Source organism: Ornithorhynchus anatinus, chromosome 3 (assembly GCF_004115215.2).
Source record: "Ornithorhynchus anatinus isolate Pmale09 chromosome 3, mOrnAna1.pri.v4, whole genome shotgun sequence".
In the NCBI taxonomy this organism is placed as follows: Eukaryota; Metazoa; Chordata; class Mammalia; order Monotremata; family Ornithorhynchidae; genus Ornithorhynchus; species Ornithorhynchus anatinus.
In genome coordinates, this window is record NC_041730.1 from 9,862,411 (window position 1) to 9,875,920 (window position 13,510).

Below are 13,510 nucleotides of genomic sequence, written 5' to 3' on the forward strand. Positions count from 1 at the left end.
ATTTTTCTTTGCACTTGATATTTCCTTCACTGCAATATTCATGAAAGCATGTGACAGATTTGTAAATTTAACTGTTAATTTCGGATTTCTAGACCCTTTAATCAGTATTTATTTGTCTGTAGAAACAGTACTAGCAAGTTAATGATTTGCTAATTTGAAAAATGCTCATGTGGTTTCCCATGTTAACTGATTTGTGCATTTTTTCAGAAATGGTATGAAATCAATTAATGTTAAAGAGCGATTAAGGTGGAGATCTGATCCCTTTTCTTACACAGCAATTTTAGCACTTAAGATGCTGTAAACTAACTTAAAACAGCTAGAGTTTTTTTTTAATATACTTTTGTTCTTTTGAGTTATGAACACTTACTTTGAAAATCAAGGTGAACTTTTCCAAGTTTTGAAATTCAGTTTTAAGAACTGGGATCAATGTCTACTTGGAAGTAGGAAAGCAAAAAATTGCCCTTGACCTAGGGAACTTAATTTTTTAAGTGGCTAGTGGAATTTTACCAATCTCATTTATGGCATTCTATAAAGTGCTTTCAGTGTCCCCTGTGCTGATATAAAATATTCAGATAATTGTTTCATGCCCTCTACTCAAGAGGTATCAAATTCCCTGAAGACTAGAAAAGCATTATCAATCAGTTCATCAATATGCCATTTCAACTTTTATAACTATTGAGATGAAAATATTTTGTAATTCTTCACAAAGGCTTCTCTACTGTTCATAATGGTAAAACTTGTTCTCAGAAGGAACCACCAAAACAAGTTAGGGATCAGAGTTGCTTAAGACTCTGAGAGTAAATTATTGACTTTCCCAGACAAATTTGTAAGAGCCTTATGCAGATTTTCTTTTTTCCTCCATGAATAGAATTTTGTCCTTACAAAAGTTTAGGAGACATTTGGCTATTTGTAATTCTTCAAATTAGCCACAGATGGCTAATTGGAATATATGAAAAAAACCCATTTTTAACACTGTAGCACATATAAAATTTTGTTGAAAGAAGACATCATTCTTTCTTCAAAGGCAGAAGAATGGTGTATTTATTTTAGAAGCCCTTTCATACCTGGCAGGGTTATACAGATCACAGAATATGGGAAAATTGTCTGCTTGTGTAACCTAGAGTTCTCAAAAAGCATCCTAATCTTCCAGAAATTCAGTGTGTAATGTAGGACTGTTTCTTCTTACCCCAGCCCCACAGTATTAATATAATTATACTCTACTATTTCCTTTATCCCTCATCTATTTTAATTTGAGAATAATACTAATTAGTAATTATGGTATTTGCTAGGTGCTTATTATATGCCAAGCATTGTTTTGAGCACTGGGGTAGATCCAAGGTAATCAGGTTGTCCCACGTGGGGCTCACAGTCTTAATCCACACTTTACAGATGAGGTAACTGAGGCCCAGGGAAGTTAAGCAGCTTGCCTAAGGTCACACAGCGCCAAGTGGTGGAGCTGGGATTGGAACCCAGTTAATTCCCAAGCCCGTGTTCTTTGCACTAAGCCATGCTGCTTCTCCTATATCTGTCTCCCCACATAGACTGTAAGCCCCTCCCGAATAGGGAGTGCTCCTACCAACTCTGTTGTATTATACTTTCCCAAGAACTTAGTATGTTGCCTGCATAGGGTAAATGCTCTATAAGTACCATCGCGTCTTCTGTTGATTCAGCTAGCTAGTTCTGATTCCTGTTGCGTTTTCCTCTTTTGCAGAAGAATGTCTTCCAAGCAAACCGCCTCTCCATTTGCTTGTGCAGCTGATGGAGAGGAAGCAATGACCCAGGACTTGTCCTCACGGGAAAAGGAAGAGGGCGCCGAGCAGCAGGTGACATCCCACCTGCCTCTCCATCCCATAATGCACAACAAACCTCACTCTGAGGAGCTACCAACTCTTGTCACCACCATTCAACAAGATGCGGATTGGGACAGTGTACTCTCAGCCCAGCATAGAATGGTAAGTTCCGTATGATCAGAATCTCTTTTCTGAACACATGAAATATCTGGGAGTGAAGACCCTAAGCTTGAACGAAATTATACTAGTCCTTAAATAATAAGGTAATAACAACAAGTGTAGTATTTGTTAAACAAAGTATGTGTCAAGCACTGTATTAAGCACACAGGTGGATACAGTCTAGTCAAGTCAGGCACTTCCCCTTTCCCACATGGCTCTTCCAGTTAAGTGGGAGGGAGAACACCCCCATTTTTTAGATGAGGATATTGAGACAACAGAGAAGTGAAGCAACTTGCCCGATGTCACATAGCAGGCAGGTGGCAAGCTGAAGTGAGAACCCGGATCCTCTGACTGCCAGGCCCCTGTTTTTTCCACTAGCCATGCAAGGACAGTCACTGAAACTGTATTTCTGGCTCCTGATCCAACGTGACCTGGCCTCATCACCAGGGAGTTGATGATGGAACTCTGGGGAACGTTATGGAAGCTGAGCCATTATTTGTGGCTCATCCGTGTTCAAACTGATAGCCTGCTATCAACACCTGCCCTTAAAACAGTGTTTACCACATAGTAACTACTTAAAAAAATCATAATTAAAAAAATATATATCTACCCCACTAAGATGATTAGCCAAATGATATTCTGCCTGCTTTGGAGAATTTGCTCATCTATTTCAGCTGAAAATAATAATAATAATGGTATTTGTTGAGCACTTACTATGTGCCAGGCACTGTACTAAGTGCTAGGTTGTGTAAGAGCCTAAAATTAGGAATGGTCAGATATAGTGTGGTTGCAAGAAAGATTATACAACAGTAAATATTGCTTATAATGTGGGTTTTGGAGGCCATCTCCCCCAGCTGCATCCTTTTTGTGGTAAAAGAATGAGATAATAGCAGTGATGATGGTAATAATAATAACTTTGGTATTTGTTAAGCACTTACTATTGTGCCAGGCTCTAAACTAAGCACTGGGGTGGATATAAGCAAGTCAGGTTAGACACAGTCCCTGTCTTACATGGGGCTCATAATCATAGTAGACTGTAAGCTCCTTGTGGTCAGGGATCGTGTCTACCTACTCTGTAGTCTCCCAAGCATTTAGTACAGTGCTCTGCTTTGAATAAGCATTCAGTAAGTATCATTGATTGTTTGGGGAAACTTGTTGGAAAGCATGTTGGAGGATGACTATGTGCATAGTAGTTCTTACAGTTTTCTTATCCTTTTCAATGATTTCAGCACTCCCTCTTCCCCACCCCCAGCATTCTCCCCTTATTCTGGCACCCCAGTCCTCTCCCTTGTTGGGACTACCTCTGTTGGGGGTGAGGTCCCCAAATTCCCTCAGCTCTAGTTCTGGGTTGGGAAGGTTAGGGGCCGGGAGCCAGAAGGTAAATTTTTGCTCTCTAGCTGTCTCAGAATATGCTCCTTGCCTAGTGTCAGTCAGTCAGTTGTATTTATTGGGCGCTTAGCAGAGCACTGTACTAAGCGCTTGGGACAGTACAGTACAATAATACACAGACACATTCCCTGCCCACAACAAGCTTACAGTTTAGCGGGGATTTATGGAGGAGCCACTGTTGGAAGAGAAATGCTGGGGCACTTCAAGGACTCTTCACTTTTTCAGGGTATCTGGACTCTTCACATTGCTTCTGGTTTCACCACAATACTGGTGGTGCTATAAGTGGAGTTTTGTGAAGTTGCATCACCCCACTAAGTATCTGTGAATGTGAATGAGGTCAGATGGTGAACGGCTGCAGTAAAGGATTTGGCTTTCTTAAAAAGAGGGTGGGGAAAGGGAAGAATTGCTTGGGCATAGGAAAATTGATGTAAGGAGAGATAAAATTTCAAAGAATCTTAGTCTCTAGGTGAAGCCCCAAGTGGCTAGAAAACAGACATTTGGTTTGTATTTTGTGGGGCGAACAGTTTTGAGGTGCATAGTTTTGATTCAAGCACCCATGATGTGTATCTCAGTCCAGTGACAGGACATTCATACACACCTAGTTAGTTTTCCATAGAAGAAGTGAAAGCCCCGTCTTTTTTGTGGCTAATGTGAATGCCACACTTAATAAACTTCTGAAATGGGAGAGGTGATGATCATGTCTCTTTCTGTAGAGGTCTCCCCAGTGACCAAAGACTTGCTACTTTTCCTGGGCATCTTATAAAGCACGCTGTTGGTGCATGCCTGCATGCTTATAATGCATGCTGTAGAGAAACAGTGTTGCGTAGTGGATAGAGCACAACCTGAGAGTCAGAAGGACCTGGGTTCTAATCCTGGCTCCACCACTTGTCTGCTATGTGACCTTAGGCAAGACACTTCACTTTCCTGTCCCTCAGTTACCTCATCTGTAAAATGGGGATTAAGACTGTGAGCCCCATGTGGGACAGGGTCTGTATCCAACCTAATTAGCTTGTATCTATCCCAGTGCTTAGTATAGTGCCTGGCACATGATAAGTGCTTAACGAATATTATAAAAGAGAGAAAGAGAGAGAGAGAGTGATTGGATAGCCCAGTGTAACCCATCACTACTATTTGAAAAAGAAATTAGGCACCTGATTTGTTTCCTCCCCTTCTCCCCTTCACTAAAGTCTTATGGAAGTGGGCTACGTCATACTGGTCTCTCAGTTGCTGAAAAGGCCACACGGCCTTTTGGCTTTACTCTTCAGGTCTGAATAACCTAATTTAGAAATGCACCCTCATTGGATAAGGGAATAGAAAAGATGTACTCCTATCTTCACATACATATAGTTTGGAAGGCAGGTCTTTTGGGGCACCTTCAGTAACAGAGATGACATTTCTTTGATAGTGTCTTTAAAAAGAAAGGTGGTCATGTTCTCTCTCTCTCTCTCTCTCTGTATCTATCTATCTATCATCTGTCTATGTATCTATGTATCTATGTATCTATGTATCTATGTATCTATGTATCTATCTATCTATCTATCTATCTATCTATCTATCTATCTATCTATCTGCATACATGTATATTCACTTCAAAGCTGTACATAGGCACAGATTTTAGTTAAGCTCTGCAGGTATTTTTCCTCATTTTTCATAGTCCGACTTGAATTATAAAATAACATTTCTAGCTCATGTGCCTCTACATTAATATCAAAAAGACATGCAAAGCTCTTGAGTATCATTCAATCTGGCTGCAGGAATTTGTGCTGAAGGCAGAAACGACATCAAATGCATGCGATATATTAGCGGGTCTTTCCTTTATTAAATACAGTTTTCAACCGCCAAAACAAAAACTTCAGTAAGCAACCCTAATTGCCTCATTTAAAGTCAGAATATAGAATATGGACTAATACTTTGACATCTGCATTATTTTTAAAATTGTGGCCCTTTGACTTTCTTAGCTTTGGGGAAATTGAATCACAAGTTGAATTTGGTGTGTGTTTAGGGGAAGAGGTAAAGATTTTTCATCTTTGTAAAAATACAGTGATATACTAAGTTTGAACAGTCAGACGTAGAGAAATATTGGACAGTGTTTCTCAAAATTTCATATCTTTTTTTCCCAGCTTTAATTAGCTATGGCACAAAGCACTCTGTGATAGGCCAGAGTAGTGACATCCCTATTTTTACCCTTGGAGACAATTGAGGGGAAGTGACTTGATAGGAACTTTCTGGACTAACACTTTTCAAAGGTCTGCAAGCCCAAGATGATAGGGGATATAGAAATATATAAATAGAAAGTTCAATTTCCTCCAAGGTCACACAGTTGGGCAGTGGCAGAGCTAGAATTAGAACTCAAATCCCAGGCTCCTTTGCTAGACTAGCAAGTCATGCTGCTGGGTTTAAAAATGGGTCATTGCAACCTCCACTTAGAGAAGTTTTAGAGATAGAAAACAGCACTACCTTCCCTACCTCAGTATTACACGACGGTATTGAGAACCTTTTGGAAATTTAGTCTGCTTGTAGAGATGTCATAAATTGCTACACCCCAGTGGCCTTTTGGGTCACTGTAGATTCTTTGCAGCTGTGAAAACTTAGCAGAATGAAACATGGACAGCAAACTGTCTTCATATAGTCACCTGAGGTTACTTTTGAGAACTTGTTGGCTACGGCTGCATTTTGCTCTTCCTCCTGTTCTGAATTACACAGCATATGTCGGCCTACCACACATGAAAGGAAAATCAGAGTGAGAAAATAGAATAAAGTTTGAATTTTACAGTGTTTTATTTTCCAATGAACTTTAATATGAATGATCTCATTTTGTTCCCATGACATCCCTGTGAAGCAGGGAGGGAAAGATATTAATTATCCCCATTTTACAGATGAGGGTGAGTCACAGAGAGGTTAAGTGGCTTGCCCCCATGTCACCCAGCAAGGCCTGAGGCAAAGATGGGACAAAATTCAAATCTCTTGAAATTTCACCAAAGTCACTTCACAATATATTGTCTAGGAAGGTGCCATATATCTAGTGGCAGTTTAATAAATTTCAATTGAAGATTGCTAAACATTACAGTGAATTTTGATGTTGATATTTCCTTGATTTGGTTAGCTTGAAAGAAACTATTTTGGTGGAGTAGTAAAAAGATATTTTGATCCTAAATCTTTAATTGTGTATGAAGATTTCCAAGCAGTAAGTCATTCTGCTACCTAGGTCAGTCATGGATGAGACCATGAAAGTATTTTTTAAAATTCAGACACATAAAATATGAATTTTTATTAAGCTTTATTAATAATATTGTGTTGCTTCCACATAGAATATAATTGCCTATGCCTTGACATTTATCATGAGAACACAAGATATACTTTGAATCAAACTGGACAATGTAGTTTGATATTCTCTTTCTAACAGTGGTATCAAAAGGTTTTTGGAGGAAGTGTCTGCTGCTCGACCCCCTTACTTCTAGCTCTAGTTTTCCCCACTAATGACTTAACGATTGTCTCAACCAGAAATCTATTTAAACCCTTATTAAACCCCCAAAAGATCCATAACTTTTCCATTTAAAATCACCCTCTATGATGCCTTGTGGGCAGGGATGGGAGGGATTCTAAAGACTTTTATGATGCAAACCATACTGCCATCAGAAATCCCTTCCAAAAACTAAATATTCAAACAATCATTTCCACTATTGCTATCGATGGGAATTTTCAGTAATATAGATGAAGCTACAAATATATTCTGCATTGTTATAAAAAATATATTGTCTAGAAATGTTTTCAAACTTTCACTCCATTTCGATATCAAGCATTGCCTTCTTCTGGGGCCTTTGTGTATTCTGAATGTCTGGAAGGCAAAATATTTTGTTTTAACTCCCACTCTATAGTATTTCCCAGCTGTGTACTTACATGGTGTAATAAAAGGATTTAACAAATGGGAAATAACAGCTGCATTTGGAAATTCCCTTTGTGTTCCCTTTTCATTTGACAGATTCTGTAATGTGTAACAACTGTAATGTCAGACCTGTAGTGACTTACCCTAGAAGTATCATGTCACCAACCAATTTTACTTTACAGGAAGGAGAAAAACAATAGAAGAATTTCAGGCTTCAAAGTTTGCATGGCAGAGTTAGAAGTAATATAGTGGTGGTTTTTTTTTGGCTCTTACCAAAATTATTTTCAATGGACTATAGAGCTGATTCCTCTTGAAAACTAATGTTAAGAATCAAGGTGTAATTGGATTCAGCAAAAGATCTTTCCTTTATAAATTGCAAAGTGAGCTTCATTCTGACCCTTTCATTTATGTAGAAAAGCCACACAGAAGTGGTGGTTAAGGTGATGGAGAAATATTAAAACAATACCTGCAGCAGCCAATTCCACCTGTTTTTCTTCAGAGCATGAGTTTAATGTTCAGATGTTCTCTGTAAGACCAATTCCTAGTTCCTGTTCCTCTAAATGCATATCAATTTTAAAAGACAATTTGTTCAGCTGTTCTTGTGATTCTGAAAGAGTTTTACTTGCAGATAACTTGCATTCTTGTACAGCTTTTTCACAACTGAGAATGCCATAGGAAAGTATAGAACTCTGAGTACTCTGAGAAGAGAAGCCGCGTTGCTCAGTGGAAAGAGCATGGGCTTTAGAGTCAGAGGTCATGGGTTCGAATCCCTGTCCTGCCACTTGTCAGCTGTGTGACTGTGGGCAAGTCACTTAACTTCTCTGTACCTCAGTTCCCTCCTCTGCAAAATGGGGATTAAAACTGTGAGCCCCACGTAGGACAACCTGATCAACCTGTATCTCCCCCAGCGCTTAGAACAGTGCTGTGCACATAGTAAGCGCTTTACAAATACCAACATTATTATTACTCTGCACATAGGAAGTGCTCATTAAATATCATTGATTGAAAGTAAGAAAACACAGGTTCACTGAGTATGTGTGTCCTTCCTAGCTATGAAAGTGGTTTTATATGTTTCCATTCTTATCATCATTCTAAGAAAGTGGTTTTTTATGTTTCCATGCTTATCACCATGCTAAGAGGATGGTACAAAAAGATAGTGGAGACCTCAAAGAATTTTAAAAAAAGAAAGTACACAGAGTTCTACTCGGTTGGGTGTCTTCACTACACGTTTTGGCTAGAACATTGTTAGGGCATTAGGAAACATTTGAGAGCGTGAGTCTGGATACAGGGTGATGTGGTTACTATGTCTGCATGTGTGCACATGTAAGTATCATACATGGTGAGTGCTACAAATGAATTTTCCAACTATTATTAACATGAGGCTCTGCAGGAGCACAGTCCTTGCTGCAAGAAGAGTAGAGGGTGTAGTTCTCTGGGCTCAAGTTAGTTGCCATTGTTTTTACGAGATGTTCTTCCCCTTGACGCTGTTTAGTGCCATTGTTCTTGTCTGTCCGTCTCCCCCGATTAGACTGTAAGCCCGTCAAACGGCAGGGACTGTCTCTATCTGTTGCCGACTTGTTCATCCCAAGCGCTTAGTACAGTGCTCTGCACATAGTAAGCGCTCAATAAATACTATTGAATGAATGAATAGTTTTTTATGGGTTCAAGTATTTTTATTTTATTTTTTTAAGCCACAGGTGCCCGCACTGGAAACCTACCCTACTAAATTTTGTAATTAATTTCACTGTCAGAACCAGGGAGGTATATTTGGGGGTAGAAGCACTCTTTGCAAAAAGTACTCTTGCTCTTTTGCTCATCTAATGGGCAAACTCTCATGTACTAAAGTACTTAAAAATCTGAAAGTGACTTTAACTCTCCCTTGCTTTAGCTGTCAGTTTCGCATGAACAATTAGTCTTGGCAAATTTGTCTCTTCTTTAGTCAGGGGCAAATAACGTATTAGTGGCTGCTTGTAGGAGGTCTAGAGAGTTGTCCTTTGAGTTAAAGAGGGCAGTACGGACAGTTAGCTTGTACCCGTGGTTCAAAGACAGCAATAACAATGGTGAGATTGTACCTGTGAGTGGGTGTCGCAAAGAAAATCTTTTACACACACTTTGCCAATGAAAATTCAGCAGTTCCCCATTTCTGGTTTTTTGCCATCCAGAGTGAGTGATGCAAAAGATAATTACATATTGAAAGATGGGTTCCCATCAGCATCAGTGATCACCCCAATGTTCATTTTAAGAAGAACTGAAAATACACAGCAGAACTTCCTGTATTCGTTCTGTTTTAAATTATTTGGAATGAACAACAATCTAATTGAGGAGAATTAATCATCACCGACAAAATAATCAAAATCGCTCAACCTCAGAATTTAGAGGCTACTTAAACTTCCCCAGGGAGTTTCAGTTTCTTGAAGGTTAAAAGCATTTTTGCACTTTAAATATATGATGTCTGAAAAGTCCTTTTGTTGTAACTGCAAGAAGACAACAGCAGAAGTGTTGAAATATTTAATTAATTAAGAAATGTCAGGAGCAACTCTTTTCCTGCTTGAAAACAATGCCTAGTCCTACCCCTCTGTACTTGTAGCCTAGAAGAGTTGTTAATCAACGATGGAGTGTTTTATGTAGTTCTCAGGACTGGAGACATATAAAATATGGAATGGATTTGGTAGTGCTTTTTAACACAGCCAAAGTATTTTCATTAGTAATGGGCTGTGTTTCAACCATCCATACTTTGACACAACCCTTAAAATGCTGAAATCTTGTTGCCGTTATTGGTCGTTTAAAAGTTTGTGGATGCCAAGTCTGAGTGAAATTTAGTTATTGAAGTTTGGAAATGCAGTTCCCTGCTCTCTGGTTCTGCAGAGACTTTGAGTTTTAGTGAGAGGGAAAGCGAGGTAGCCACCAAATAATGGCCAGACTGACATGCAAACTGCACAAACCTACTAAGTCTCGTAAATTTGAATTTAAACTCACTATTCGTCCCAACGTTCCCCAGAATGTCTTTTGAGGGACTGTAGGAAATCTCCAAGCCAGGTCCTTTGAGTCAACAGAGAGAGCGGTGATTCTTATAGCCGTTCAAGAGTTTGGAAACTGAAACTTTTAAATGTGGGAGACACCCGAAGTCCTCGGTGGCAGGCTGTACTGAGAACGCACATCCAAAGCAACGAATAAAAGCCCAGAGAGAACAACAGCTTTTCAGTAATACTTGTGTGGGATTTTCCCTTCCCTTTCCCTCCTTCTCTCTCCCACCCTCAAGTCTGAAACTGTCACTTGCACACTGCATGTTTTCTTTTTACTCCTAGTTCGAGACAGGAAATGTATTTACATTTTAAATCAAAATTAAAAAGCAGCTCAAGTTTTGTGTAGCAACTGGGTTAATATATTTTGTGTAGATAAGTAAATAGGCAATTAAAGTTGTTTATTGCTGATAATTGCTCTTTTGTATTTTTCACACACTGGTTTCAAGGAAATGTTTTGTTTGCTGAAAAAAAATTCAGCAGCATGTGAGGGGATTTGGATATGCTGTTTCATATCTGTATTTAAATGGATCCAGTGGACATTGACATTCATTAAAGGAGCCTTTGAGTTTTATTTGGCATAATTTCAAGTCATGGAAATTTTGGTTATTGCCCTTTTCGTTTGATTTTTGTATTCTAGCTTGAAAAGTTTCTTTTTTTTTCCCTTTCTCTCTGTATTGACTATCTTTTTTCAGAAGTAGAAACATTAATATGTTTTAACCTACAGTAGTTTGATTTTTTTCCCCCCTTGGGTTAGAAGGAATCAGGTATGCATGCTGATTAACACACTCCAGTCATTAACATGTGATTATGTGGGTTGCATATTGAGCACCTGCCAAAAGATAAAATCCAGCACTTTGCTACATCTGTGCAAGGACTTTTTGCATTTCTTTTGTACTTTGATAGCTGAAGGAAAATCAGGCTCTGGTATCTTTGTTCAGGATAATAAAATTGTGTACTCAAAATGTCTTCAAGGAGAAGGGAGATGCCCCAGGTTTTTTGTGTGTATTTTAATCTTTGAGGCTGAATAAGATCCAGTGACTGGACCCTCCAAAGTATTGAGTGTAACTTGAATCTTCTAATGTACTGTATTACTGACATTCGCTTACAGCTTACAACATTCCTGCATGTTTATAAGGATTATCTATTCTGGGATTCAGCCAATATTACCCTAATTCGCTTCGGTTTTATGTGCTACCTTTTCGTCTCATAAATGTCTTGTTTTCATTTCATTCTCTCCAGTGCCGCCCGGCTGTACACCTCTTGGAAACCAAAGTACTGCTGGCATTGTCTTTGCTCTCTGCACACATTTCACTTCGCAATTACTCCTTCCTGACCAACCTGCAGCCTGCAACATATAGCGTTCTCTCAGCTTTGAAGACGCTTCGCTATTTGTTTTTATTCAGAAATATACAATTGCACTGATATTCATTCAACCTGGCTTGACAACCAGTGAAAAGCCTGATGTGATTTGGTCCAGTGTACATGGGCTGATCAAGCAAGCATGCCCAATCTACTCAACTTTTGTTTTCCTTGGCTTGTTCAATTGGCATAGGTTCTGGAGTGGGTTTTGTTTTTGGGTGTTTTTTTTAATGTGCCTATATGCCAAGGGTTGGTCAGTGTTAATCATTTGAGGCCGATCTAAGGCGTCTATTATTTTCTGAGTGAAGTTGAACTCCTCATTCCTCTTTCTATAGGTGTTTCTGATTCACTTCTGTTTCCTTTCTACCCAGCAGTGCTACAAAGCACATAAAGAAAAATCCATCAGTAGTATTTATTCAGTGCTTATTGTGTGTAGAGCACTGTACTAAGTGCTTGGGAGAGTACAATCCAACAGAGTTGGTAGACACATTCCCTGCCCACAAAAAGCTTAGAATGTAAAATTAAGGGCCAGAATAATGAAATTGCGTTAAGATGAAAAGCTGGATGCTTTTACCAGAATCTACAGTGTCATTGGGGACCGTGAAATAACTGAAGGGTTGCATTCGTTCAGTTCTGTAAGTTGTTCTTAGTCACATATCTAAGCAGTTTTAAAACTTTCTGGTGAGGCTGCTAACGTTTTGGAAGTAAACTAGTAGCCAAGCCAAATTTTGGAGAACTATAGAACTTCCATGGCTATGAGATGGGCAGCATATTATTTTGAGTAGAAGAATCAGTCAGCACCTCTTCACTGTTGTCTTCTGTAAAATCTTTATCTTTTGAGGCACTTAATGCTTGTCATCTAGGAAACAAATCTCCCAGCATTCATTCATTCATAGAATCATAGCTGATCAAGTTGAAAGGGCTCTCTCTGATTATTGAGTCAAGCCACCTGCATCAAGCAGGAGAGACCCAACTCTGTGCTTTCCATGAACGCATCAAATTTTTCTCAAACACCTCTAATGAATGTGCCTTAATTACCTTGATATGTAAATTATCTTACTGTTTGATTGTCTTTACCAGTAAAAAGTTTTTCCTTCTTTCCTAGCTAAATGTAATGTCTTTTTAAAAGCCTGTTACTCCTTGTGTTCACATTATCTTCCAATATGAAAGCTTATTTATCCTCTGTAATATTATTCTTTTAGTATTATTATGGTGTTCTACATTCCCACGACCCCTCGAGCGTTATTTTTCTAGGCAATACAAATCGAGTTCCCTTGATATCTGAGGATGTCATATTCTTAAGCCCGAAGTGTAAATTCTAAAGCTTTGCTAATAAACTTTTACAATCAGGTAGAAATTAGAAATGAACATTTATATGTTTCATTTCTCTTCAGTCTATTTCATTAGAGTCTTGGAAAATGGGAAACCTTATTTAATAAAGTAATTGGAAATGATTTTGTAAACATTTGCTTTCATTACCCGATAACTCAGATCTGGTTCCAAGTGCCAGTATGCTGGGTGCATTTTGGACTATAAAATGCTTCTAATATTCAACTTTCTGGGGGGATTTTTACTTGTGCCCTATTCACAGATCAGAAGTAGACAACTCAACAGACTAGAAAAGCTTCCTCTACCCATAAGTGAACAGAATGAGCCCCAGCACAATTATTTGACCAATGTTTTCACTCAGGACTTTTCCTGACCTTCTAGCAGTAGCTGATTCTGAATCCTTTCTGGCCACTTAGGTTTGGCAGACTCGCTTACCAGCAGTAACCTCTGAAAAAAATAAAACACTGTTATCCTTAAATTCTGAGCTCAAATTGGGACCAATTCGGTGTCTTTTTCGCCATCTCGCCCTCATCTTATACCATGTGCTGTGGTTATGTTGGGGAATCTTAATGTGTGAC

At 38.9% G+C, this 13,510-nt stretch overlaps 1 protein-coding gene across 1 annotated transcript in view; it reads left to right on the top strand.

The window, feature by feature from the left end:
* SOX6 (SRY-box transcription factor 6) overlaps positions 1-13,510 on the top strand; it is a 386,921-nt gene that overhangs the window by 53,707 nt on the left and 319,704 nt on the right. The window contains 1 exon segment of the mRNA XM_039911374.1: positions 1,712-1,952. Coding sequence (XP_039767308.1) covers positions 1,716-1,952 — 237 coding nt within the window. The 5' untranslated portion in view covers positions 1,712-1,715.